We start from the raw sequence: 23,737 nt of genomic DNA, 5'->3' as shown, positions 1-23,737 counted from the left end.
GGCGGAGTGGAAGGCCCTCAGGCAGGAGACTGGAGTTTTAGGAAGCCTGTAATGAACATCCTGTCTTGGCTGAGGACAAAGGACCACAGTGTTGTGGGAATGAACACGGGAGAACCATAAACCTGTTAGGTGTTCAAGAAGATACTGTCAGACATGTTACAGCATCACTAAATATTATGCTCTTGGCAAGAGCCTGGCAAATCTTCCATGCTTGTGAACTTTCTAAGGAAACAGAACAGCGCAATTAAAACCTGGAGGCATATATTATTGAAGCCTCTCACCCACATATCTAGGAAAGCTCTCTCTCAGCACTTTTCATCCCAATCTTATGACAGCTAAGGAAATTCCCCCCATATTGATGATTACAGCGACACTGAAGCTTCAGAGGTCTTAATGTGTACCACACTCCTAATGGAGAGTTGTAAATCCTTAAAATGGAAAATTAAGGTTAGGAAAAAAAAAACCAACAAAATTATGACTTTGAAACTAATTTGAGATTCCCACATTATTTGCATTCTGCCATAAAACAAGGATGATGAAGACAGCCAAGACAATCTAGCTCTGTTTGTATATAATAAAATGAAACCTTGTTTAAGTGTTGTACAACTTGTACAACAATTAGACACACATTTTTATTTTCACAGGAAGTGAAGAATGTGAAAATATTCTGTAGAACTTTGGCCTTGGTGTATTGCAAGACTGAAACCCAAAATACAGGATTGAGCAGTCAACTATTTAAATGCCAAAGAAATGCTGTATACTGTCCATTAAAAAGCATGCTTTGACTGTTACATTCTACTTCTCCTTGCAAATTTAAGTTTTTGCCCCAAATCAGCAATCCTTTATTACCTTCAGTTGCAGCTAACATTAAGGGAGGACTCTGAATAAAGTATTTTGAGAAACCTGGAAAAAGATGAACCTTCCACATCATGAAAAGAATGTTCATAGATTGCACTCCACAGTGTTTGTTATGTTGCTGTTTCTAAACAAGTCTAGCAGCAATCTGAAAAACAGTATGCAAAATATAACAGAGCACAGGAAAAATAAAACATCCAAATCACCCTACCCTTCCTGCTGTATGCCACAGAGCAATTTGTTTTCCATGTCTCCATAGCATAAGCTGCAAAGTAAGGTTGACAAAATGGAGCCTTGTGGAATTCCACAGCACTGTAAGTAGTACCTAGTAAAGAATAAAACAAACAAAAAACCCCCACCACAAATCAAAACAGGCAACAAAAAAATTCCAATAGCCATTAAATATTTACTTAATTTTTTTCAAGCATAACATACATGTTTCATTAAGAAATATGCTTAGAAACTTGCTAATTAACCTTTACTTAAATACGTTTTTGCTTTCCTCGAAGAATCTAGATACATTTCCAAAAGTTTTAAGTTCATCAATGAAATAAAACCCTACATTTTCCTATTAGCAAACTCCAGTAGACAACTATCATTAGATGAAAGAATTTTATAACTGATTTCAAGCACAATTCCTTTCCTCCTTCACAGAGGAGTTACAAAGCTCAGATGATATGTGGCTCCGTAATTCCTTGTGTCCAACCTTCCACAGTTAAAAAAAAAAAAAAAAAACAAAAACAAACAAACAAAAAAACCCAAAACCACCACAACCCACCTTGTAAAAGAAACACTATGCAAAGGAAAAAAAAAACCAACAAAAAACTAACTACAGTGCTGTTTATTATCTAAAATGCTCTAAGAAAGTGCTCAGTAAAAATATCCATAGGGGGAAGCTCATATTGTACATCTACATCAGGGATTTAATTCAGGCAGGTTTTGAAGTGGAATAGTTTTAACTTTTCTCAGAAACTGCAGACTTTCACATTAAATTCAAATATAAATATTCACCACTATCATACCCTGCTTATTTTTCTGAAAAAGTTCTTTCAGTTCCACAAGTGGGAGTAAAGCTGTTTAACTATATGAAATTTAAGTGGGCTGTTTGAAGTATTTATTCTTCATTTCCACTAGTATAGCATTATCCGGCCAATGGAAACATTTGCTTCATTTTTTTCACAAATAAATACTACTCTTCACTTCGAGAAATCCCTGACAGCTTAGTCTAATACAGTATGTGATCTGATTTTATATACCTCAGCTATTTTTTGTATGCTTTACTGTGAGTCACATTTATTTCCTCATCTAACTGCTCAGGCATGAAAAATCTTACTTCCAATTAGGAAAAGTCACTAGCATACTGTGAAATGCTGAACTGTCGGCACTTGCTCTTTATTACTAGTATTTACACTCAACCCCCCCAAGAAGTTCACTGAAGTCACCAATCATCACATTGCAAAAGTGTAAATCTTGATTTGTTTCCCATAGCTGCATAGAATTAATACAGACACAGCCCGAGTGACATTCCTCAGTATCTCTTTCATCTTGTCAGTTGTATAAAGCCATTGAGTCCACACATACTAATAGATCACACCTAGGCATGCTACTGAAGACAAGGTTCCCAGTTATCTCATGGATTTTTCTATGCCAGTAGCAACAGAATGAGAATGCTTCACAAAATGCAAGTGAATTATTTTCACAATACTCCTTCAAAGAGGAGATATTGTATTACAAAGTCCATTTTACTATTACTGGCTTAGGGAAATTAAAAACCAAAATTAAAATTAAATTAAAAAATTTTATAATAAAATTTATATATATATATATATATAAAATAAAAGCCAAAGTTACAGAAAACCGTGGACACCAGGACCACAGACTAAATTCTAGAATTGGTCTTATCAATGTTTTGAGTCATCTGCAAATTCTTCTAGCTGTAATATTATTTCTTCCAGACTTTTGATAAAGGTATCAAACTGTTATTAAAAGATTCCTTCTGGGTCCCCCAGCTCAAAAAAACAACAACACAACAACAACAACAACACCCCAGCATTTTTTCCCTCAAATCAAGTTGGGGTTGACTATATATGATGATTTTTGAAAACCATAATTTAACAGTGTATTTATTTACTAAATTGATTTTCAGTAGGTTTTTTTTTTCCTTATGGCCAAGCAGAAAAGAAGGGTTAGTTTTGTACTACACGGAAGTGATAAATAAGGCTCTTGCATAACTGCCCGATTGTTACCTTACTTGTCGTCACCACAGTGGACCTCCATGTTTTTAAGTATCTTTCTTTTGAACTACATTCTCAGTTTTAAATATAATTAATATCATCCAGGTGGGAAATAGAAATTTTATTCACATCATAAATTTGACTCCAAATGCTTCATGCTTTTATAAAACTTAAACTAAATGAAATGATAAACAGATTTCAAGTTATCATGAAGTAAAATCTTTGAAAGACAGCTAACAAAAGTTTCCTGAGACAAAGTATTCTGCTTAAATGCAGCAAAAAAACCCCGTTCTATATATAGAAACTAATATCTTTTTTACCTGCGCCCAATCTCCAGGATGTTGTTATGTAACATTTGCAGAAAAAAAGTAAACAGGCTGGAACTTGTCTCATTAAAAGATAAGCTCTAAAAACAGGACAAAACAAAACAAGGTTTGTACTTTTAAAATGTACTGAAACCAAAAATTTACTATAAACTGAAAGAGACATAGAAACCTTTCTGGAAAGTAATGAAGTGTAATAGTTCAAATCTCTAGGGGAAGAAACAAAACAAGGACTTAAAACCAAAACCCAAATATACACACTAAAGTTTCTCACACCCAACAAATACAAAAGAATGATGGAGAGGTTGGAGAGACCAGACTATGACATATATAAATTATAAAGGAGAGACAGATTAATACAATATATGATACCTCCTCCTTTTGGTCACTTCTACCCTATAGGACAATTCTTGCATCTGTCATGTTCTTTATGATTCCCAAGTATAGAGATACTCACCTGCCAGTTCTGCTGCAAAACACATTCCACATCCTTACCCCACATTACCAATGATTGTCTGTGTGACAGCCTGCTCAATATTTATGAACAAGGCTCTTGTGTTAAAAATGAATGATAAAATTTCATTTACAGTAGTTTAAATCCCTTACCAATGACCTCACACCCAGCACTGAAACAAAATCACTTCCTATACACATGGATTATACATCAGAAAAATGCACCTAGTTTTTGATAAAGCCACATGAGATCATGGTTAAAAATGTGCACTGAAGTGCTAATGTGATGTGCCTGTAGCATAAAAAAAAAAAAATAATAATAATATGTCAGTATGGGCATTTAAGTGACACTCAAACTCATTCCTAAAAATTAAAGTTAAAAATACTGTGAAACAGAATGCTGCTGTTCATATAATACCTAGCCTAATCATCTAAATCAGATGTCCACTAGAAAAGAAAAACAAACAAAACCTGCATACACATTATCAGCTGGTTTTAACTTTCATCCACATACTCATTAGGCTCTTTGCACTTCGCAGAATCCTGGAATTGTGCACCATCCCTCCTTTATATTCTATCCCTTTGTCCATAGATGTACAAGATCATTTTCTTGTATGTTAGAAGTACAAGTTATCCTGCTTCAAAATCTTTCACTTGCAAGTGAAGGAAGGGAAAAAAAAATTGAAAGAGGAAGTACACTGTGAGAAAATACCTGAGAGTTTCTGGTCATCTGCGGCTCAGGAAGCTTATAGGTTGGTATGCATGGATCACCATGATGCCAATCAGTAAGACGTATTAAGAAACTGACTGGATATATCATCTACTTCCATACCTTTCTCTGTCATGCTCCTTGTACAGAGGGAAGTCTTGAGAACAAACATTATTTGGAATTAATATAGTTCTCTGAAGCATAAGAATTTGAACAACAAAAGGATGTTGCTTCTTGTAAGAAATAAAGTGCTGTTTGGGGATTTTTTTTTTTTTTTTAAATCAGTTTTAGTCATACTTTAATTTAGACACAACATAAGAGTTAATGATGTTTTGCATTGCATTTTAACTCTTCTTTAGAGGAGTTCATTCTTATCAACCCTAGCAGGTAATCATTCAAAAAAGCTGATTTTTAAAAGCAGTTTTTCTATTCAGTGCAGTTTTCTATTCAAGATGCCTTATCTATTTCCTTAGTTACTTAGCTTAGAATGTATTTTTCACATTCTTACTTCTTTACATTTTGGAGATAACAAGCATTGAAGCCGTTCCTTACTATGTGGTTAACTTCTCACCTGAGAACTGCTGCAACAGATAAAACTCATTAGTAAATATTCAAAAAGAAACACTGGTTCAAATGAAAGTCAGACACCAGTGAGAAAATCTGGAAAAAATCTAGAAGGACATTTTGTCAGAAGTCTTGTCTGGGGCACTCCTTGCATTGAACATTAAAAGCCTACTACAAACACCAAAGAAGAGATGATAAAAATCTTATTACAGAAAGTGTTGGGTAACTAAGACAGAAGTGTCATCACCTTATAATATGTGCATTCATTAAAAAACAAAAACAAACAAAAAAAACCCCAATCCTTCTCTACTTCCTGTGTAGCTTTCTTTTTCAATTGAAAAGAAGTCTCCTAATATTTACCTGTTCAACTACTATTGCATTTTGCAACGAGTCACTCTCCTGAAGTTGGGACACAAACTGTTTCATGTCTGGCATAAAGTCCTTGAAAGTAGAAACCTGTATAGTAAGTGTAAAGAAATAAATGACAAAAGCAATAGAAAATTCAGTACCAGACTCTTTTATTCAGTGAGGGTCAAAGGGTCAGGTTTTCTTTTATTTTAATCCAAAAACTTTGCTATATTTAAAATGAAAATTCTCCCTCACGTATTTTTATGTCCACAGTACGACTAATTTTTATTCTTACTAACACTGCAAAGGAAAAAGAAGCTTTGTCCCCTCCAGAAAACAGCCAAAGTCTTAAAGTAATTACCGAAATCAAATTGAGACGATAAAAAAGCAAAAAGCTATAAACAAATATATTCCCTGGACAGAAAAATATCACCAGCAAGTAGAAGAAATCAGCAATCATACATGTCTCTTATAGAGCTTCCTGGCTTTTCCACTTGCAGTAATCTTAACCACTGCATAGCGTCGTATGCAGTAGACTGTTCTTTTCTCAGGTTTTAAGATCTGTGAAATCACTTCCACAAGTTTATTGTGAGGAATGGTATCATAAGCCCTGGACACATCGGCCTGAAATAGAAGAAACAACCATTATGTATTCATCAGTATTATTGTAAATACTCTTGTAGTATGAAAACAAAGCTGAAGGATAAATTACTTCATCATCTAATCCAATTTGCTAACAAAATAGAAAGACTCATTGCTTATCTGCACAAAAACTATTTCCTCACTCAATGAGCAGTTTTCGCTTGCAAGCAGAGATCTTCAAACTATCAGTTTTAGCATAATTTTTATTATTAATGAGGGTACAGTGATCCCTACTGTCATCTGTACTATATAGCACCTATTTTCATGATTAAATACTAATGAATACTAGTGAACATGGAAAGTGGTATACTGAAAGCTGCACAAGCAACCTTTAATCTAACATTTAAATTTCAATCATTTAAAAGTATATTGCTATTGTTTTTGTATGTTTGACTGTTTTTAAAGAAACTTTCCTCTCTATAGGATCATGAAGATGAAATCTGAGTTTTTCCAAAGCTGAAAAAAAAAAAAAGTTTTACTTTTCCTAATTCTCACATTACAATCTTAACTTTGCTTTTACTCTTCCTGATTGTAATTCAAAACCATCTGAAGAACCAATAGCTTTACAAGAACTATGTCAGTGACAGGATTCTTTGGCTTGAAAGATAATGAAGCAATCACTGAAAGCAACTTCAGGACAGGATGTCAGCTGATATACAAAGCATAGGAGGGGAGCCCCACAACACAAACCTATGAACTGAGCTGAAACACTAGAGGTTGCCTGCTAGACATAACTGAAAAATAAGTCTCAAGAAGAAACTCCTTTAACTGTGGGTTGTAACAAGCACTCAAGTTTTTCAAGTGGGAGAAGAAACTTGTTGGACAGACAAAGATACATTAGAGCTCAGGTGTTCTATTTTCAACAGAAAAGAATGGTATGGAGATAGAAGCCACCTATTTATCAAAAGTTGCTGTATTTATCCAAATTCACATCAGGTGTTTCATGTTTTTTCTTCAGGAAAATTGTCCCCCCCCACCTCAATTTACATTTTTATCCCATCTTTATACCAAAGTAAATGTAATTGCAAAAATCCAGTGCATGATCAGAAACAATAGCTACCGCATGAGAGAACAAAGGAGAGAAATATAATGAAGTAAGGGAAGTACAATTGCAGAAATAATAGAATTCTGACTTTTTTTTTTTAATTTGGTATGCACAAAAGCTGATTTTGAAAAAAAAAAAAAAAAGCACTTAGCTCACAGCTATGAAAATATCCTCAAACTAATTCTTCAAATGAACTTGTGAACATAGGGAAGAAAACACAAACAAACAAAAAAACAAACAAAAAAACCCACACGCAAGCAAGCATACCTTGACATAATAAAAATGAGGAATTTCACCACCTGATTCAAGAACCTTTGTAACAAACTTCTTCCATATCTTGAAGATATCATCTTTCCCAAACACTGATGAGCCCAGGAAACTGGTGTTTATAGTCCGTTCGTAATTTAACACACTAAATAGATTTTTTAGTTGAGTATTGTAGTGATGAACCTAAAGAGACCGAAGAGAACCACCCAAAGTATGCTGAAAAATATTAAATTCTGCACAATACAGAGATTTTACGTTTGGATGAAATCTGAGATGCACTTTGTATATTTACTATATTTTTTGGTCATCTACAGCTTTCAGAAAGCCTGAGTATAGCTCCAATAACTACATGGAAGTGACAAAAAGCCTCAGAGATTTTTTAGTATATTTAAATCCCAGAGAAAATATTTGTTCTGTGTTTAACTCGTTGAAATCAAGGAGTGATAGTTAAGGACATTAATAGATGGACTTCAGCAAATAAAACCATCACCAATTACAAGGTAACTTTTCTTAGGCTAAAACCACGTGTTGTCAGCTGAGCCTCTGGATCACATGCAGGTACTTTTGCAAACATTTAACTCTCAGCTATGGGGATAGTAAAGTACAGCAGAAGTGAAGTCTTGCAGCTTGATTAGCTAGATGTTGCTCTGTCAATACCTTAAGGAAAAAACTGCCAGATGGGGCTATAAAAGAAAGATGAAAAGGCAAACTTGAGATATGCGTCAACCAGTTTAGAATTTTGAAGAAATCCTCCAAAACGTATACATGGAACATAAGAGATTTCTTACTCTCAACGGCAGTATTGTGATCATGATATGGATGAACTGAAATTGCTAACTTTGGAAGCATTCTAGTTCATCTGAGGACATTTATTTTTGCACTTAAAAAATCAACTACAGCTTTCAATGAAAAGCTGGCAAAACTCAAGCACATCAAAAATTTTAGAGTACCACTGCCTGTAAAACAACATGATCCAACTTCACTATTTTACACAAGGTAAGAAGTTTTGTTAATCGATTGGTTGATATTGCAAAGCATTTTTGACCAGTTTATATAACAAAGATTTATGAAAATTAAGACACTTTCCTGACCACTACTCCTGTGATGTCCTTGCTGGTATAGGCCCAGTTCTTAAGAAACACAATCCAAAAGGAAAATGTAGCTCACGAACATGAAAAGAAGCAGGAAAATCAAAATAATGGTCAGCAGAAAAGTTCCTTCTTTCCTTCTTAAATATCCCAGGATGGTTCCTTTAATATCAAATTATTTCTTTTCACAAAAGCTGATAGCCATAAGGATGTTAGCAGGCGGAATCAATAAAAGCATAGCAATTGAGGCTTCAGAGCTCAAAGATTGGTTTGAACTAAGCCAAAAAAGAGAGACCTGGATGTGCAGTATTCACAATAGCTCCTTGTTTGAATGGTGAAAGGAATTCCCTCCAGCCTCTTACTAGTTCCTCAGAACAGGTCTAATCCACAGGGCTAAGAACATTTTTGCAAAATTTAAGGATCTGCTGGAATCTTTGTAGAATGTAGTAAAAATCTATAAATGCACAAACAAATCACCTCCCTCACAGTGCTTTGGACTTTGCACTAGAAAAAAAAAAGGGAGGGGGGGAAAGAAATAATACTGGTCCAAATGAAAAGATAAGAAGGATGCCAAACAAATATACAGATCTTTAAAATACAACAAAATCTATGCTGATTTGAAGATAAACTCACAGAACTGGATTCATTCCACCACTTTTTTTGGAGCAAAGCTTGACTTGCCCATGAATCATAAATCAGTTAGCTGGATTCTGGGGAGATTTATCTTTGGCTGTTCATCTGGATACATTCCACTGTAGAGCTACAGAAGCCAGCCACGACTACTCCCAAAATTCCAGATTGACTTCCAAATTCCAAAACCTGAAATGTTGTCAGACATACAGAACAGGAAGATAGCTTTCCTCCTATGATTTAAATGCTAGGAGGAAACTGGAGAGCAGAGACAAGCTAGATATGGCTCAGGATGAAAAACTGGAACAGGCTGGATGATAAAAGGCAATGGCAGAAACAAGCTGAGTAGCGACACTTCCATAATGAATAAAGTGATTGTTTTGCACAACACACTTTTCTCTGTCTCAGTCTACTGTCTGAGAAGAGATGTAACACTACTACCTTGTCTTTCATGGAATTTATGAAAATCATTAGCTATGTTTTGTGATGCTCTCCTAGTTTAGACAGATGAGGTCTTTTCATAATAACTATAATAAAAGACTTCACTGTGCTCAGTTGCTTGTCAGCACTCTCCAACAGGAGCCCATTGCTCCCACCTTTAAGCAGGCACAGATATTCCCTCTCAGCTCCTGTGCAGCAGGTTAGCAGAAACCACTAACACTGCTGACTTTGAACCTTCATCTTCTTCAGTGCATTCATGCTTTATGCCAGATCTATTACAGGAGCAAAAACACCTTTAAAGCACTGCAGCTATTTCCAAAATGACTGTGTGCATACTTTCAAATCCAACAGTATGATTGCCATAGAAAGACTGAAGAAAGTAACACTTCAGAGCAGCTTTTGGATGATGTCCGGTAAATAGGGTCTGAGATCACACTGAACTATGAGTACTAAGAAGCCATTGAACCAATGTTCACCCATTTGGGGAACACTTCATCTTGTCTATTGAACGGGATGCAGTCTTAAGGAAAAGAAATTAATTTAGTCATGGGAAATACTGGAATTTGGTTCCCACTATGTCTTGTGGTTAACTGGTCTTTTAAATCGATTATTCTGTGAACTGTGTGGTTCTGTCTGTTCCCATGCTGCAGTAATTACCAGCTTCCTTCCAACCTCTCTACTCTATTTCACCTAGCTTCCTTGTCCTTTCTAGACCTTCTCCTGTAACACACCCAACTCACCGTTGCTTGACCTGCTAACAGGGATGGACACCCTGGGTTGACCTGGCATAATAGCCAACTAGCCGATCAAGTACTCTTGTAAATCCCAATGGGCTAGAGTCATCTGTCCCTCACTCTCTGGTGAGCCAAACATATACAGCACATTAGTACTGAATACTGAGTACTTAATGCCTTTGAGATTTCCAAAATTCTATCCCCATGGATGGCCAGAGTCAAACACACTCCGACAATGTTAGTAAGGCAAGGAAAGGGGATGAAAAGGGGAGCGGAAGAAAACATGACTGTGTCATCATGTGAAACTCATTTCTTAAGACAGGCTTGCAAACAAAACTGCAATTCTGTAATTGGAGGCTAACGATAATTAAGCATGGAGAAGGAAGAAACTAAGCTAAGTTACAATGGTCCATTCATTCTGATTTGAAGATTCCAGTTCATCACTTTAACCAGTACTACATAACATATAAAAAAAGAAACCCACTCATCCTCATATTAGCTGCCCAGATCAAATCCATAAAACAACAAAGAAAATAAAAACCTTCTTTTCTCTGCTTTCCTTGCTGAATGCTCTTGCTTCAACAACACCGCTCACTTTTACTATGGGTCTTAACCCATTTGGTTTGGGAATGAACCGGAGCTTTGATGCCATAGGAACATTTTTTTTTTGATGGATAGCTTCAATCTCCTCTGAAGATAAAGCACGTAGATGTACTTTGGCGAAATGGTTTCTAAAATATAAATACATAGAGAGGAAACAATAGAAAATGAAGAAGGTTACAAATATTTCATTTCTTTATGATAACTGGAGCCAAATAGTTTACTAAGATAATTACAAATGCTACTGCAGAAATTGACTTCATATCAATGTTCAATCCAAGGTACCAAATGGAAATCTGTGAATTTCAGAAAAACTCCACAGTATCTTAATGAAAATGTAATGAAATAATGAAGTAGCATATATTTCTGCTTGATGCTGTGCAAATTAAGATAAAGTATTTCACAATTTTCAAATGTACTTAGCTAATCTGTAGTTACATTTTCATTTGTGTTAATGTAGATATTTTTAATTCAAAACAATGGGAACTTAGATATTTTTCATGGTTTCAGAGGCTTACAAGATATGTACTTAGTTGGATAGGACTTTCTGAAAACTACATTAGGAAAGATTCAGGGAAGGATTTATACACTAATGGGTAGTTCCCCCTCCATCCAAACATTCAGGGGCTCTGCTACCTATTAGAAATCATAGTGAACTGAGAAACTAGGGTATGTATATGAGGTGAGGAGGGCATTTAGGTATCCAGTAACAGGATTGAAAAGATCCAGCCTGATGAGCAGCAGTCAGCTAAAGTAAACAATAGAAAACAATGAAAAGGGATGGCTTCTAAGGCACAGATTCCAAGTTCCCTATGTCTATTTTACCAGGAGCTACGTTTCCACCTCACAGACACCCCCTCAGGGATTACTGTTCAGTTTGACCTAGTCCAGATTAATTCAATGAAGTGGGGGAAGGAGGTGGTGCAAAAAGGCTTTGCTTTTACTTAATACCTTATTGTTAGAGCACCCTATCTGCAACACGGCAGACCTGGACCCATCTTCTGAACTGCTGGTATTGTTTAGAAGGACAAAAGCTATTGTTCCAGAAAGCCCTACAGCCTAGTGGTTGGGATACTCCCCTGAGAAATGAGATGATTCAAATTGCCTTAGAAAAAGGGATCTGAACGCAAATTTTCATTCAGATTTTTCAGATCCCCCCCACACCAATGGCTTGGTTTAGCAAAAGGAGGCCCCACTATCACAGAAGGAAAAGGATGGATGGTACAAACCTGATAAGCATGTTCTAGGAGACATCTAAGAGGTCAAGCTTACAGACAAAATAGGCACATAAATACTTATCTTAGGTCATACAACTCACGTTTGAACTAATGATTCAGCATCTTGGGACTGTCAAGGCCTGAGTGACACAGGGCATGCCAACTGGAAGGCATCTAGGCATCCAGGCTCTCCAAGTTGAGCTACTACTGAGCAAATATTTTCAGGATTTACATTTAAACTTAGGCACTATATTCCCATGACAGACGTAGCCCAAAGTACAGCAGAAGGGACAGAAGATGACTTTTTCATAGCTAGAGATCACTTATTTGACTTGGTTTCTTTCTGGTACCTAGAAAAATTCTGCATGCACTACAGTATTAGCTGGATCCCTAAAATTAAACAAATCACTCCAGTTCAATAGAAACAACTAAATGATCAAATGTCCATCCCTTTGGAATTTGTATTTAAGACATGAGAGAAAGGGGCGGGGGGGGGGCCTCTGACTTCCTCTAAAAGTGAATAGAGAGGCTGACTATCAGCAGACCTTCATCATTACTTCCTCAGGCCTGTTGTGGAATCTGATGTCATTTTGCCTGCAGCAACAATCATTGCATATTTCATGTCATTTACAGCAGGGCTGATGACTTTGAACATTCACTGATCTAGTAGTTGTTGAACCATCCTACTTTCATTTGTACACTCACAGCCCTGTTGCATACTCGAATGTGGAGGATTTAAGTGCATAGTTGGGCTGTCTTTGAATCTCCTACATTGTAGGGTGACAAAATATCATCAATAATGTAGGAGACTCATAACTCCTGCAGTATTTTCAATCCTAGGCAGCCACTGTGTGTAACAAGAGTAGGGAGGGTTTGGTCCTTGTAAAACAAACAAACAAACAAGCAAGCAAACAAAAAAACACACACAGGTGCTGTTACCATGAAGTTGGGTACATTGCTTTTAAAAAATAATTTTGCATTCTATGGGCCAGGTCACTTGAAGCAACTGTATCACGAAATACTGAATTTTTCTTAATAGAGAATAAGTACTGTTTTTAACTTGGGGTATAAAGTTTGATACATCTTCAAAAATTAGTAGTCAGAAAGTTTTTTCTGTGTGCAAAATGACTAGTGCACTCTCACAAATACAGCATGACAAATTACAGATTTGAGTCCCCTCTCTGAATTGTGGTCCATGAGTGGGATTTTGCACAGGAAGATCTGCTCATATGGCTGGCCTGTTAGGATAGACAGTTACTCCTAAGGACAATGTAGTGTAAAGACATAAATAAAGTCCAGATCCATCCAGTCCAGTTCTTTCATCCATTCTCCCACCCCCAAAGGCAGATGCAAAAGAACTGGAAAGGCATCAGTGGCTATGCTTGGCTGTAAATGCCTTCCTGTGAGCCAGCTCAAAGCAATCACTATGAACACCTCCAGCTGAGGAGGGAGGGAGGAGAACCACGGCAGTCACAGAACAGCCATTAGGGCAACACCTGAGACTTCTTCCTACAGGGAAATTGGAAACAGCTCAACTGCCTGGGCACTGATTCACCAATGCCTGAAAATGAAGAGGGGATGGTGCCTGGGGAGTCTAGATGTGGCCAAGGCAGCACAGGCAGCCCTAAATAGCTGTTTCCCATCACCTCTAGCCCCACTTTCTCTCCTACCATGTGGAACAGGCAGCTTGCCACCTGCATGAATGTAGTGAGCAGAATTAGTAGGAGACCTCATGTTACACAGCACACAGTAAAAAGCAAAGTGCTGAAAACCCTAACCTCATGAATGAAGTTTAAGAGCACCTACTGGGGTCGGACTAAAAGTCCATATAGCCACATATCCTATAGCCAACAGCTAACACCCTGTCCTTTTAGCATGCCTGGGGAAAGCACTCAGCAGTACTTCTTTGGGATGCTCCCCCAGTTTCCAGTCATCTGCAGTTCAGGGACTTCCTGAGCCAAAGGTGAGAAGGTGCTTCCTGTATGGTGGGAAAGTAAGTGAGGAGGAAACAGGAAGACATGGGATCAGCCCAGATTAGGGCCTTTTAAGTGCAGACCACTCTGTCCTTAAATGTTTTTTGGGGGACAAACTGGGAATAGGGGAGAAAAGGGCTGAGAACAAAAAAATACTTATTTTCTTTTAAGCATACACCCCATTAAAGGCAGTATTATCTCTAATATGTAAAATTTAGTATTTGATGATACTTCAGGCAAAATAAAGAAGAGTATGTTAGCTCTTGAAGTACAGTAACATTGCATAAAATGCTAATTACAACACTAAGGCTGTTAGTTTAAACACAAGACAGACAATATGCCACCACTATTTTTACTGCGTATTCTGGACTAAGGCCCCATTAATAAACACATAGGCACAACAGCTGCTTTGAAGAAGTTACCAATGTTAAGCTCAGGGCAGTGAAAAAAACAACTCACACATACAACATTGTAGACCAACAGACCACTGTAAATGCAAGAATTTCACTATATAAAAAATGGCAATTAAAACAAAACAAATATGATCATTTTTTTACAGTTATAAGAGTTTCCTGGACACCAACAGTTTATACTGATAACCCAAAAGGGATGAACTAAGGAGACGTTGGTGCAATATTGTTCATTAAAACTCCCTTCAGATTTTTCTTATTTTCTCACTTAATCACTTATAATTTTATCCTAAATAATGTCCCAACTTAAATTCATACAAGCATTTTTAAGAACGAACAAGCAGCATGGAGTTTCACAGCTGCATTAAAAAAAAGTGCTGCAGCTTTTAAATCCCTTAATCTTATTAAGGAAAAAAAAACCCACAAACACAAAAAACCCACACAACAAAATAACTAAAAGCCATACAGACCTACTCTCTGAACTCAAAGTTCAAACTTTTGAAGTTAGAACTGCTAAAGAGAGCTGAGTAATTTTTAAAATTAGCTTTCCCAAGGTTACGTTGGGATTTTTCCACCATGTTTCATTCATTATTAAAAGGTGCAAGTTTGACTCACCAAAACAAAATCCTCCTCATAATGAATATTATCTCAAAAGTTGATTATTATCAAAGAAATCAACATTTGAATCAGTTTTCTCACACAAAACATTTCTGAATTTACAAGTCTAGCATAGTACAGTCACATTTACTTTTGGAAAATTAAGTGAATGAAAAAAGAGGATGAATGGGCAACAAATGAAAGCAGAATTATAAGTTTACACTGCAAGACATGAGATTTCCATATTTTCATTAATGTTTGATTAGCTTTCTATTGTTACCTAATTCCAATGTTCTGTAACTTGCCCCAAATAAGCTTTCGGTAGTAGAAAAGCATGTTTTTCTGGAACATGGTCTCGGTGATATAGAAAAATGATCTGAGCAACTCAACAACATAGGTATCCATCAGCCAGTATAGGAATTTAGCCAAAAGGTCTTCACGGAAACAATGTTCATAGGCAGGAACAAAGTGATCACCTTCAATAAACAATTCAAATGTAGTTATAGTAAGTATCAACTATTTGTGTTAGGAAAAAAAAAAAAACAGAACAAACAAGAAAGCACACATATACTCTTCTCTTAGCTTGATGTTAATAGAAAGAAAGAAAATACAAACAATTGCACAGATGCAACTCCAAATTTTCACTGGCATTAATTAATTTTACCAAAGCTTAAAGTACATAGATGGAAACAAAGTTGTAGTGACAAACTGGTACACAGGATAACAATATATGCAATTGCTGGCCCAAAGACTTACTTTCTTCTTCCAAAGTTGACTGTGCAAGATCTTTAATACGCAATGGCACGATTATTGTGAAGGGAAAGGTAAAATGTTCCACAGGTTATAGAAAATTGGGAGATAAGAGTCTATTAGAGCATAACACTTTATTTAAAAGTCAAAGAATGAAAATTCTTAGGTATATTGTAAAAATAATAATAGAACTGAACTGACTTGATGAGGAAAATGATATTCAGATTTCCTGATTTACATAAAAAAAATTTCAAGGTTAGACTCTGCTTATTTCAAACATCCTATATAAAACTTATTGCTGCAGTCAAAAATCACTCTAAGTCAATCAGCCCTTATAATATTTAGATTGCACAATAAGTATGAACCCTGAGCTTTTCTAGCTATTGTCAAATTTAAGCCTGCATATATTTTTGGGGGATGTCTAAAACGGCAGATAGGACAGGGTTTGTTCCCCCTTTGCCTACAATACTGAATTTTTGTAACCTTTCAAAGTACTCTCCTAATTAAATCTGAAAGTAGAATTCAGGAAAATATAATAGGATAATTTAAGAAATTCTACAGAATGATGATGTGTAATACATCTTATTGAAGATTATTATACAAACATGTTAAACACAGCTCAATTTTGACACATGAGAATTGAGGCTGAAAAAGACTGAAACTTATAAAATGAAAATTGGTTTCCAGGTCTCTGCTGTTTGGTTTTTGTGCTCTTCGAGGCAGACACTTTCATGTATGCACAGCACCAAAGAAAAAAGGTGGGGGGGGAGGAGCAGGGTTGTTCTTGAAAGCAACTACCATACAGAAACAGTTTTCATGTCAGTGGAAACCATGTCAGCGGAAACCACCGATGCAAAATCCAGTGACTATTAGAAAATTCTGCAAGTGAACAGTCATAATACACTGGCAGTAAAATACACAAAACAGCATATTAAACAGCTGTCCTTGAACACTGTCATTATTTTTCTATTTTCTTGACAAAAGATGTAAATAACATTGTAATGGAATGAATCCTGCCTAGAGTTCAGGGGATGCACACAAAGCAACTGCTACTCTTGGAGAAAAACAAACAAACAAACAAACAAACAACACCCTACAATACATTAAAGCATTTAAACACATTTTAGAATTCAAGCACAAAAGAGTGGTTTTATGAAAATTAAAATTAAGCCTATGTTTCAGTTTTCTTGGAATAAGTCCAGAGAGTAAAATAATACTTACATTTCAAATTACTGTGAACCAAATTATATTTAAAAATGCTTTTCAAAACACTGAGTATTTAAGTATATTTTTTCAGCCAAAGTTTCTGAATAAAGAGGCACTATCTTTGCTAGAATTAACAGTTTCTTATGCAGGTGCATCTCCCCTATTTTTGACATCAGTTCTCAGATCTCAGGCTTTTTATTTTCCTCCTATGTTACACAGAACATGAAGTAATTTTAGAACCCCACCACACCTTTTAAAAAGGAATGCAAGTTTCAGCTCACATTATTGTGGGATCCAAGTATATTACCAGGTGCGAATAAATACTGCAAATATACCATGGAAAGAAGTTTTATAGATGGCAAATGGAAGCACACAAAAATTACTATTTGCATTAGATCCCACAGCAATCAAGCACAGAACAGCTTCAGCCTAAAATTAAGTTTTCTTAAAGTGATCCTTAAACAGAAGGGATTTACATGGAGCTTGGAGCAACCAGCTGATGTTCCTGTCTTCCTTAAAGCCAGCTTTCAGCCCCTGAGTACTCCAGACCACTCCACATCAACAACTATTTGGCCTGAAGTAGTTCCCATTAGCAAGGGTCTCCCATTCTCAGGGAAGGAGATGGTGGGCAACCCCCTCTACTTCATACATCCCAGGGCACACAAGTCTCTTTGCTAAGGTAGAGGTGGGGGTGAAGAAAAAAAAAAAAAAACACAACCCCCCCCCCCCCCCCAAGCTGCAGGATGAAGGTTTACTCTCATAGCAGAAGGACTGATGTCTCTGAGTGTCTCACTTTGCCTTTCACTCTTTCTGAAGGCTTCAAGTAACCACTGCCACTTAAGGCAGTCTGCATTTGTTCCTTACATGCTTAAGTGTTACTTGAATGAGATTTCTTGGTTACTTGCAATTTGGGGGGAGGGGGGGCAGGGGTCGGAAAGAAAGAGGAAGGAGTTTTGTTTAAAGCCCCAGGTCTGAATTCATGTTTATGAAAAGTTCATCCCATTAAACAAAAAAGCATTCATGAAAATGATGAAAAACTTAAGTTTCGAGCACATAGGAAGATGGACTTAAGGGTATTCTTCCATATCAATTATGACAAACACTACCACGCTTGCTCTCTAAGCTGTAGCTAGCACCAGTGAACCCTACAAACTCTGAATCCCAGCTTCAGCTCCCCCTCCCCAGCTTAAACCCAAATACCAGTCATCTGATCCCACTACTTAGTTCCTTATTTTAATGTAAGGAGTACCTTTGACTAGACGAAGCCACATGCAGTCATTCACTCTCATCTTCCACATCAACTCCCGCAATGAAAGCTTAGCAAACTTTCCCATGGAAATGAAGGCTTTCACATTTTTTAAGAACCGGCATTTGTTAAGGTTTGAACCCCACAGCTCTGCAGGGATCACTCGCTCCAGGCACTGCCGCACAAAGACATACACCTGCCAGTGGCTGCTGTGCTGCCTGAGAAGCTCCCTGATGGCCGAATCACACACCTCTCCAGGATTTGGCTCCTCGCTCTTTGACTTCCCACACAGAAATTTTGGAAGAGGAACACATAAGTCATTCGGCACATCAGTGAGACCACCCTTCTGGCTGCTGCTTGTCATGCGCTTAGTAGACTCTTTCCCAAACTGTTCTACTTGCTTGCGAACCTCTGCTCCCCCAGGTGATGCTGACTGACAAGGCAACTCAGCTTTTCCCGCACTGGTTTCAGAAATCCCAACAGGGCAATTTTTTTTCAGGAGAAATGAATAAGGACACTTTCCATGGTTCTTTACCAATTTCTGAAATATATTTCTCATCTGCCAGTAGCGTTTGGGCAACCTTTTCTTTCTCCAGTTGTGATGTGGCAGACTTTGATTGCGTTTTTGCTCCAACAGATTTTGGCTTAAGAATATAGTTTCTACAAGCTGTCTTCCACTTGTCTGACAACCCTTCAAGCGATTCAGTAAAAACCATTTAGGAAAACATTCTTTGAAACTCCAGCGAGAATACAGAAGAGACTTCCTCTCAATGTACACTCCAGAATGCAAGATCGTATTTGGTAATTTCTTTCCCAGATGAACTAGGCGACTTTCCGGCCTTCTGTATTTTGAAGAAATACCTTCCATTGGTTTAAGTTGTACAGAATCCACCTGAGATTTGTACATATGCATCTCTACTCCCTTTCTATTAGATTCTGCTTGCATTTCAATGCTGGACTTAAAAGGTTTGTTACTCTGAACTCCTCGCAGAAATGTTTTTTCATCTGCAACAAATTTCTCCTTCCCATCATAAGATTTGTGAGCTAAAGAAGGACCAGACATATCACTGTCACTTCTTTTAGAAATGTACTTTTCTTTAGTAAGATTTACAGAATGTGATGCTACATACCCAGTTCCATATCTCTTTGAACTACTTTGGTTTATGCCAGGACTGTGATTCCAAGCCTCTTTCTCTAGTGCTTTCTCCTCTACTTTTGCTCTCTTAGCTGTGATTTTAAGTTGTTCCCTAACAAGCTTCCTTTTCAAAGACAGGGCTGTAGTCGACGAAGATAAACCTGGGCTAATCTGATTTTCCAGATGTTCAGTTACCATTCCGATCTGTTCACTTGCTTTAAAATTATCTTTAGCAGAATATGCCAAACTGGACACTAAGCACTGTATTTTGTTATTTTTTTGATTTCCCCTGCTGGAGACTTGAACTTCAGGTCTTTGTTTGCATTTCCACCATTGAGATTTTGAAAGATGCTTTTTATGAAACATAAGCCTTTTTTGCATATAATCAAACAAGGCATTACGTCTGTGCTTTGAATATCTTCGTTTAACAAACACTGGAGATGATTCTACATTATTTGAAATAAGTTCATAAATGGGTTGCCCACAAACTTGATAACAACTACTAGGGGGAACTAACATAAAGATTGCGCAGTGTTCCAATAAATACATCATCACATCATCCCCTATCCTGCTCAGTAATGTTTCCCAGAGGCCACTGATACGAAGAGTTTCTGTTGCAGTATTGGGTAGGTAGCTGCATATATTTGAAGATGGCATGATTCGGAAGTGAGAACTGTTTTCATCCAGTAAGGAATATCCATACGCAAGGATATTCTTTTTTCTTTTTTCACATAGTTTCTGAATAACTCTTGTGATGACTTCACTCTGACTAGATAACTGAAGAAAGAAAGAAAAAAGGAAAATTAGTTTTTATGGACTCTTCCAAATGCCACACCATATCCTTTAAATAAACAGACACGCAAGATACACAATCCTAGCCTTGAGTTTTAGATTAAACCTTTTCAAAGCAATATTATTCATGAATGCCCTATTAAAAAAAGATTTTTCAAACACAGCACAAGACTTTTAAATTTATTTTTATTTATTTTTTACATTCAGCGACCACAGATTATGACTTTAGGGAAGTCTTTTTAACTTCTGCCCCTTTGATCCTGGTTTTCATGACAAGGGAAGACCCTATGCTACTCAACTTTCTCAGCAGCGCAGACTCCAAGGTTTTCAGGTCACTCTGCTCCTAGCTATGCACATGTGCGGGCCCTACCACAACAGGGATCTAACATGGCCTTTCTGGGGACCTCCAGGTGCTAATGTAAAGTAAACAAATTCTAATAAATATTTCAGCTCACAATTTAAAAAAGCACTCAATAAGCTTGCAACATTCGTTTCGTGCAGTAGCACAACTTCACTCATGCACACAATAGCTCTGAGAGAAGCTCCATTTTACTCCTCTCTGAAGAATTTTTTCTGCTTAAACACTAACTGGAAAGCAATTCTTTTTCTCCTCTTCTCTATCCTCTCACAGAAGGAAAGTCGTATTTTTTCATTTCTAATTGCTCCCCAGCCATGGTGGGTGTTTGGGGTTTTTTTGGTTAAATTCCACCCCACAGAACAAGCACAAAGTCAGAGAGTCCCAGACATGCAAATCTTTTAGCTTATCCAACCACGGGCCAGTAGGTGCTAAGAATTTGTTCGTTCACCCCCTAGAAGGGAGGGGAAAGGGGGAGAACCCCCACGCAGGCTAGAGAAAAATTTAACTTCCATAAATCAAACAATTCCGGGACGAAGAAGAGCAAGGGGGCCGAGGGAGACGACAAAGCGAGAAGGCACAGCCACGAGGAGACGAGCGTAGCCTCCCGCTGCACACACATGGAGGACAGGAAGAGCATTACGACCGCGGAGGGCGGCAGCCCCAGGAGCCCTCTCCGGGGCCGCATGGCAGCGAGGCGCGGAGGGGAGGAGCGGGGAGAGAGCAAGCGGGGGGCAACCGCCACCAGGTGCCAGCAGTGACTATTAGTGCGGCGAGGCTGCTCGCGCGCGCCGCACTAACACCCACACGCGCGCGCGCGGGCTGCCGCTCCTCGGCGGGGAGCGCTGCAATGCAGGTGCCGCAGAGCAAGCGGGCAACGCTTGGGCACCCCCCGCGCCCTCCTACCTGCTGGAAGGTGAAGGGCCGGGGGATGGAGCGGGCTCCGCGGGGGACGCACACCACGCACTGCGCCACGAAGGTCCGGTAGCACGGGGCGTCGTCGGCCCGCAGCACCTCGGCCTCGCCGGCGCCGCTCTCCCGCAGCCGCTGGATGAAGGTCTCCAGCGGAGCGGCCTCGGCGTAGCAGCCCCGCAGCGCGGCCAGCGCTGCCGCGAACGGCCCGACGCCCGCCATGTTGTGCAGACGGAGCACGCCGCCACCTGAGGCGGCCCCGCGCCTCCCCCCCCGCCGCCTCCCCCCCCGCCGCCTTTACGCTCCTCAGCCGACGGCTGAAGCACTGCAGGAAGCTGTAAGGGGCTGCTGCCTCTTTTTAAAAAAGCATTACTTAAAAAAAAGAAAAACCGCCTCACAGCTGCTGCGGCCAGGTGCCGCGCGGCCTCCGAGGCTGCGCAGAGGTGGTGGGCGGCGGGCGAGGCGAGGCGAGGCGGGCCGGGCCGGGCCGGGCCGGGCCGGGAGGCCGCTGTCCAGCCCCACGGCTCCTCACCTCCGCCAGCGCCGTCTAGTGAGCCGAGGGAGCCGGGCTGGGGTGAGGGGGTCAAGGCACCTCTGGGGACTGGGAGTGAGCCACAAGAAGGGGCGAGTGCGCAGAAGGGGCAAGTCAGCGCGACGGGGGGATGCTTTCACGCCGTGATTGTCCTCAAAGACTCGTGCAGTTTCCAAAGAAGCAGAGATGGGTGCAGAAAGGCACTCTCCCTGTGCTGTGTGAGACTTTGCATGGGAGCAGGGGGAAGCAAGGGCCGGTGGTTAAAGGGGTGTTGTGAGGTGGAGAACTAGCACCAATTACCTCAAACTTGTGGCATGACTTTTGACCAGACATTTAAGCTTATATTTTCAGACAGCTTTGTGGTGTCTCTTTGGTGGGTGATTCATGCTGTGCATTTCCAGGTTGCCTGGGATGGCCTGAAATACTGTCAAGAAAGGTGCTGAAGAAAGTTTTGAGTGAGTCTTGCTAATTTACTAAGGTAGGTTTCCCATGGAAGAAGTCAGGAAGATCCCCATCTCAGAACCCCTTTTAGGATGGAGACTCAGTAGAGGATCTGTCTGAAATTAAGTAAGTGTAGAAGAGGTTATGGTGCAGATGAGCAGAGTAAAACCTAACAAGTAACCAACTGACTGGTTCTCACCGAATTAGGGAATGAAGCAGCCAAATCACTCACAGTAGTGAGTAGTGTTGTTCTTACTCAAAAATTTCCTTGGCACCTGAAGGCTGCATGGTGGCAAACTTGATGCCAGACTTTAAAAAGAGCTGAATGGAGTTCTGGGGAACTACAGGCCTCTAAAGCTGATGTTTATTTCAGGCAAATTAGTTGAAATAATAACAGAAGATAAAATTAGTAGATGCTGGGAGAAATACAAGCTGTCAACGTGGCTTCTGCAAAAAGAAGTTCTGCCTTAAAAACCTCCTGGGGTTCTATGGATCATTGAGAAGACATGAAGATTATGATGATATAGTTGATATATTCTACTTGAATTTCCAAAAACCTTTGTAAGGAAATGTTATAAATGGAAAAATTAAAAAGGAGTGCGATAGTATGGACATATTATTGGTTGAAAGATAAGAAACAGAGGTAGGAATAAATAGTTCTTTCAATGAGGACGACCACCACAAGAGTTCCACATTAGTTTGCACTGTATAACTTTCATAAGTGACCCAGCAGTACTGCAAGTAATCAGTAAGTAGCAAAATTTGCTGATGGGTGAAGTTATCCAAAGTAGCAAGGACACAAGCAGAGTATAAAATTGCAGAAGAACATTATAAGACTGAATGACTGAGCAATTACGTGACAGTTGAAATTGAATGCTGATAAATGTCAAATGTGGCATAGAGGTGAAATACATTCTTAGCTTCATATATAAAATTATGGGCTCTGAGGTGACTAGTACCACTCACAATTGAGACCATAAGGTTATAATAGTTCCATGAAAAAATCAGCTTTTTGCTCAGCAGCAGCCATTAAAGCAAGTCAAGTGTTAGGAATGATTAGGGAAGAACAATATAATGTTCTTAATAGAGAACAGCAAGAGGAGATCATTATGCCATGGCATAAATTCATGGTTTGCCCACACCTTGAGTGCAGTTGTACAGTTCTGGTCTCTGCATCTCAGAAAGGATGTACTAGAGTTAGAAAAGGCTCAGAGACCAAAAGTATGGAACAGCTTCTA

At 38.7% G+C, this 23,737-nt stretch overlaps 1 protein-coding gene across 5 annotated transcripts in view; it reads right to left on the bottom strand.

Moving 5' to 3' along the window:
* The window catches only part of TERT (telomerase reverse transcriptase), a 43,158-nt gene extending 21,374 nt beyond the window's left edge, over positions 1–21,784 (bottom strand). For 4 of the 5 annotated variants that reach the window (XR_010883413.1, XR_010883411.1, XR_010883412.1 and 1 more), the window contains exons 1-9: positions 21,521–21,748; positions 18,336–20,244; positions 15,411–15,606; positions 10,875–11,064; positions 7,441–7,623; positions 5,949–6,110; positions 5,499–5,594; positions 3,410–3,495; positions 1,067–1,180 (exon numbers count right to left, since the gene is read on the bottom strand). Coding sequence is in view for 1 of the 5 variants with exons in the window: in XM_067291152.1 (XP_067147253.1) it covers positions 1,067–1,180; positions 3,410–3,495; positions 5,499–5,594; positions 5,949–6,110; positions 7,441–7,623; positions 10,875–11,064; positions 15,411–15,606; positions 18,336–20,244; positions 21,521–21,748 (3,164 nt within the window). In the remaining 4 variants the exon portion in view is untranslated. Of the gene's footprint in view, positions 1–1,066; positions 1,181–3,409; positions 3,496–5,498; positions 5,595–5,948; positions 6,111–7,440; positions 7,624–10,874; positions 11,065–15,410; positions 15,607–18,335; positions 20,245–21,520 lie in introns of all 5 variants that reach the window. The other variant, XR_010883414.1, reaches the window with a different exon arrangement.
* Positions 21,785–23,737: the final 1,953 nt, after the last annotated feature.

Source organism: Apteryx mantelli, chromosome 2 (genome assembly GCF_036417845.1).
Source record: "Apteryx mantelli isolate bAptMan1 chromosome 2, bAptMan1.hap1, whole genome shotgun sequence".
Classification (NCBI taxonomy): Eukaryota; Metazoa; Chordata; class Aves; order Apterygiformes; family Apterygidae; genus Apteryx; species Apteryx mantelli.
The sequence above is the reverse complement of the archived record's forward strand: the minus strand, read 5'-3'. Positions and strand labels throughout refer to the sequence as shown.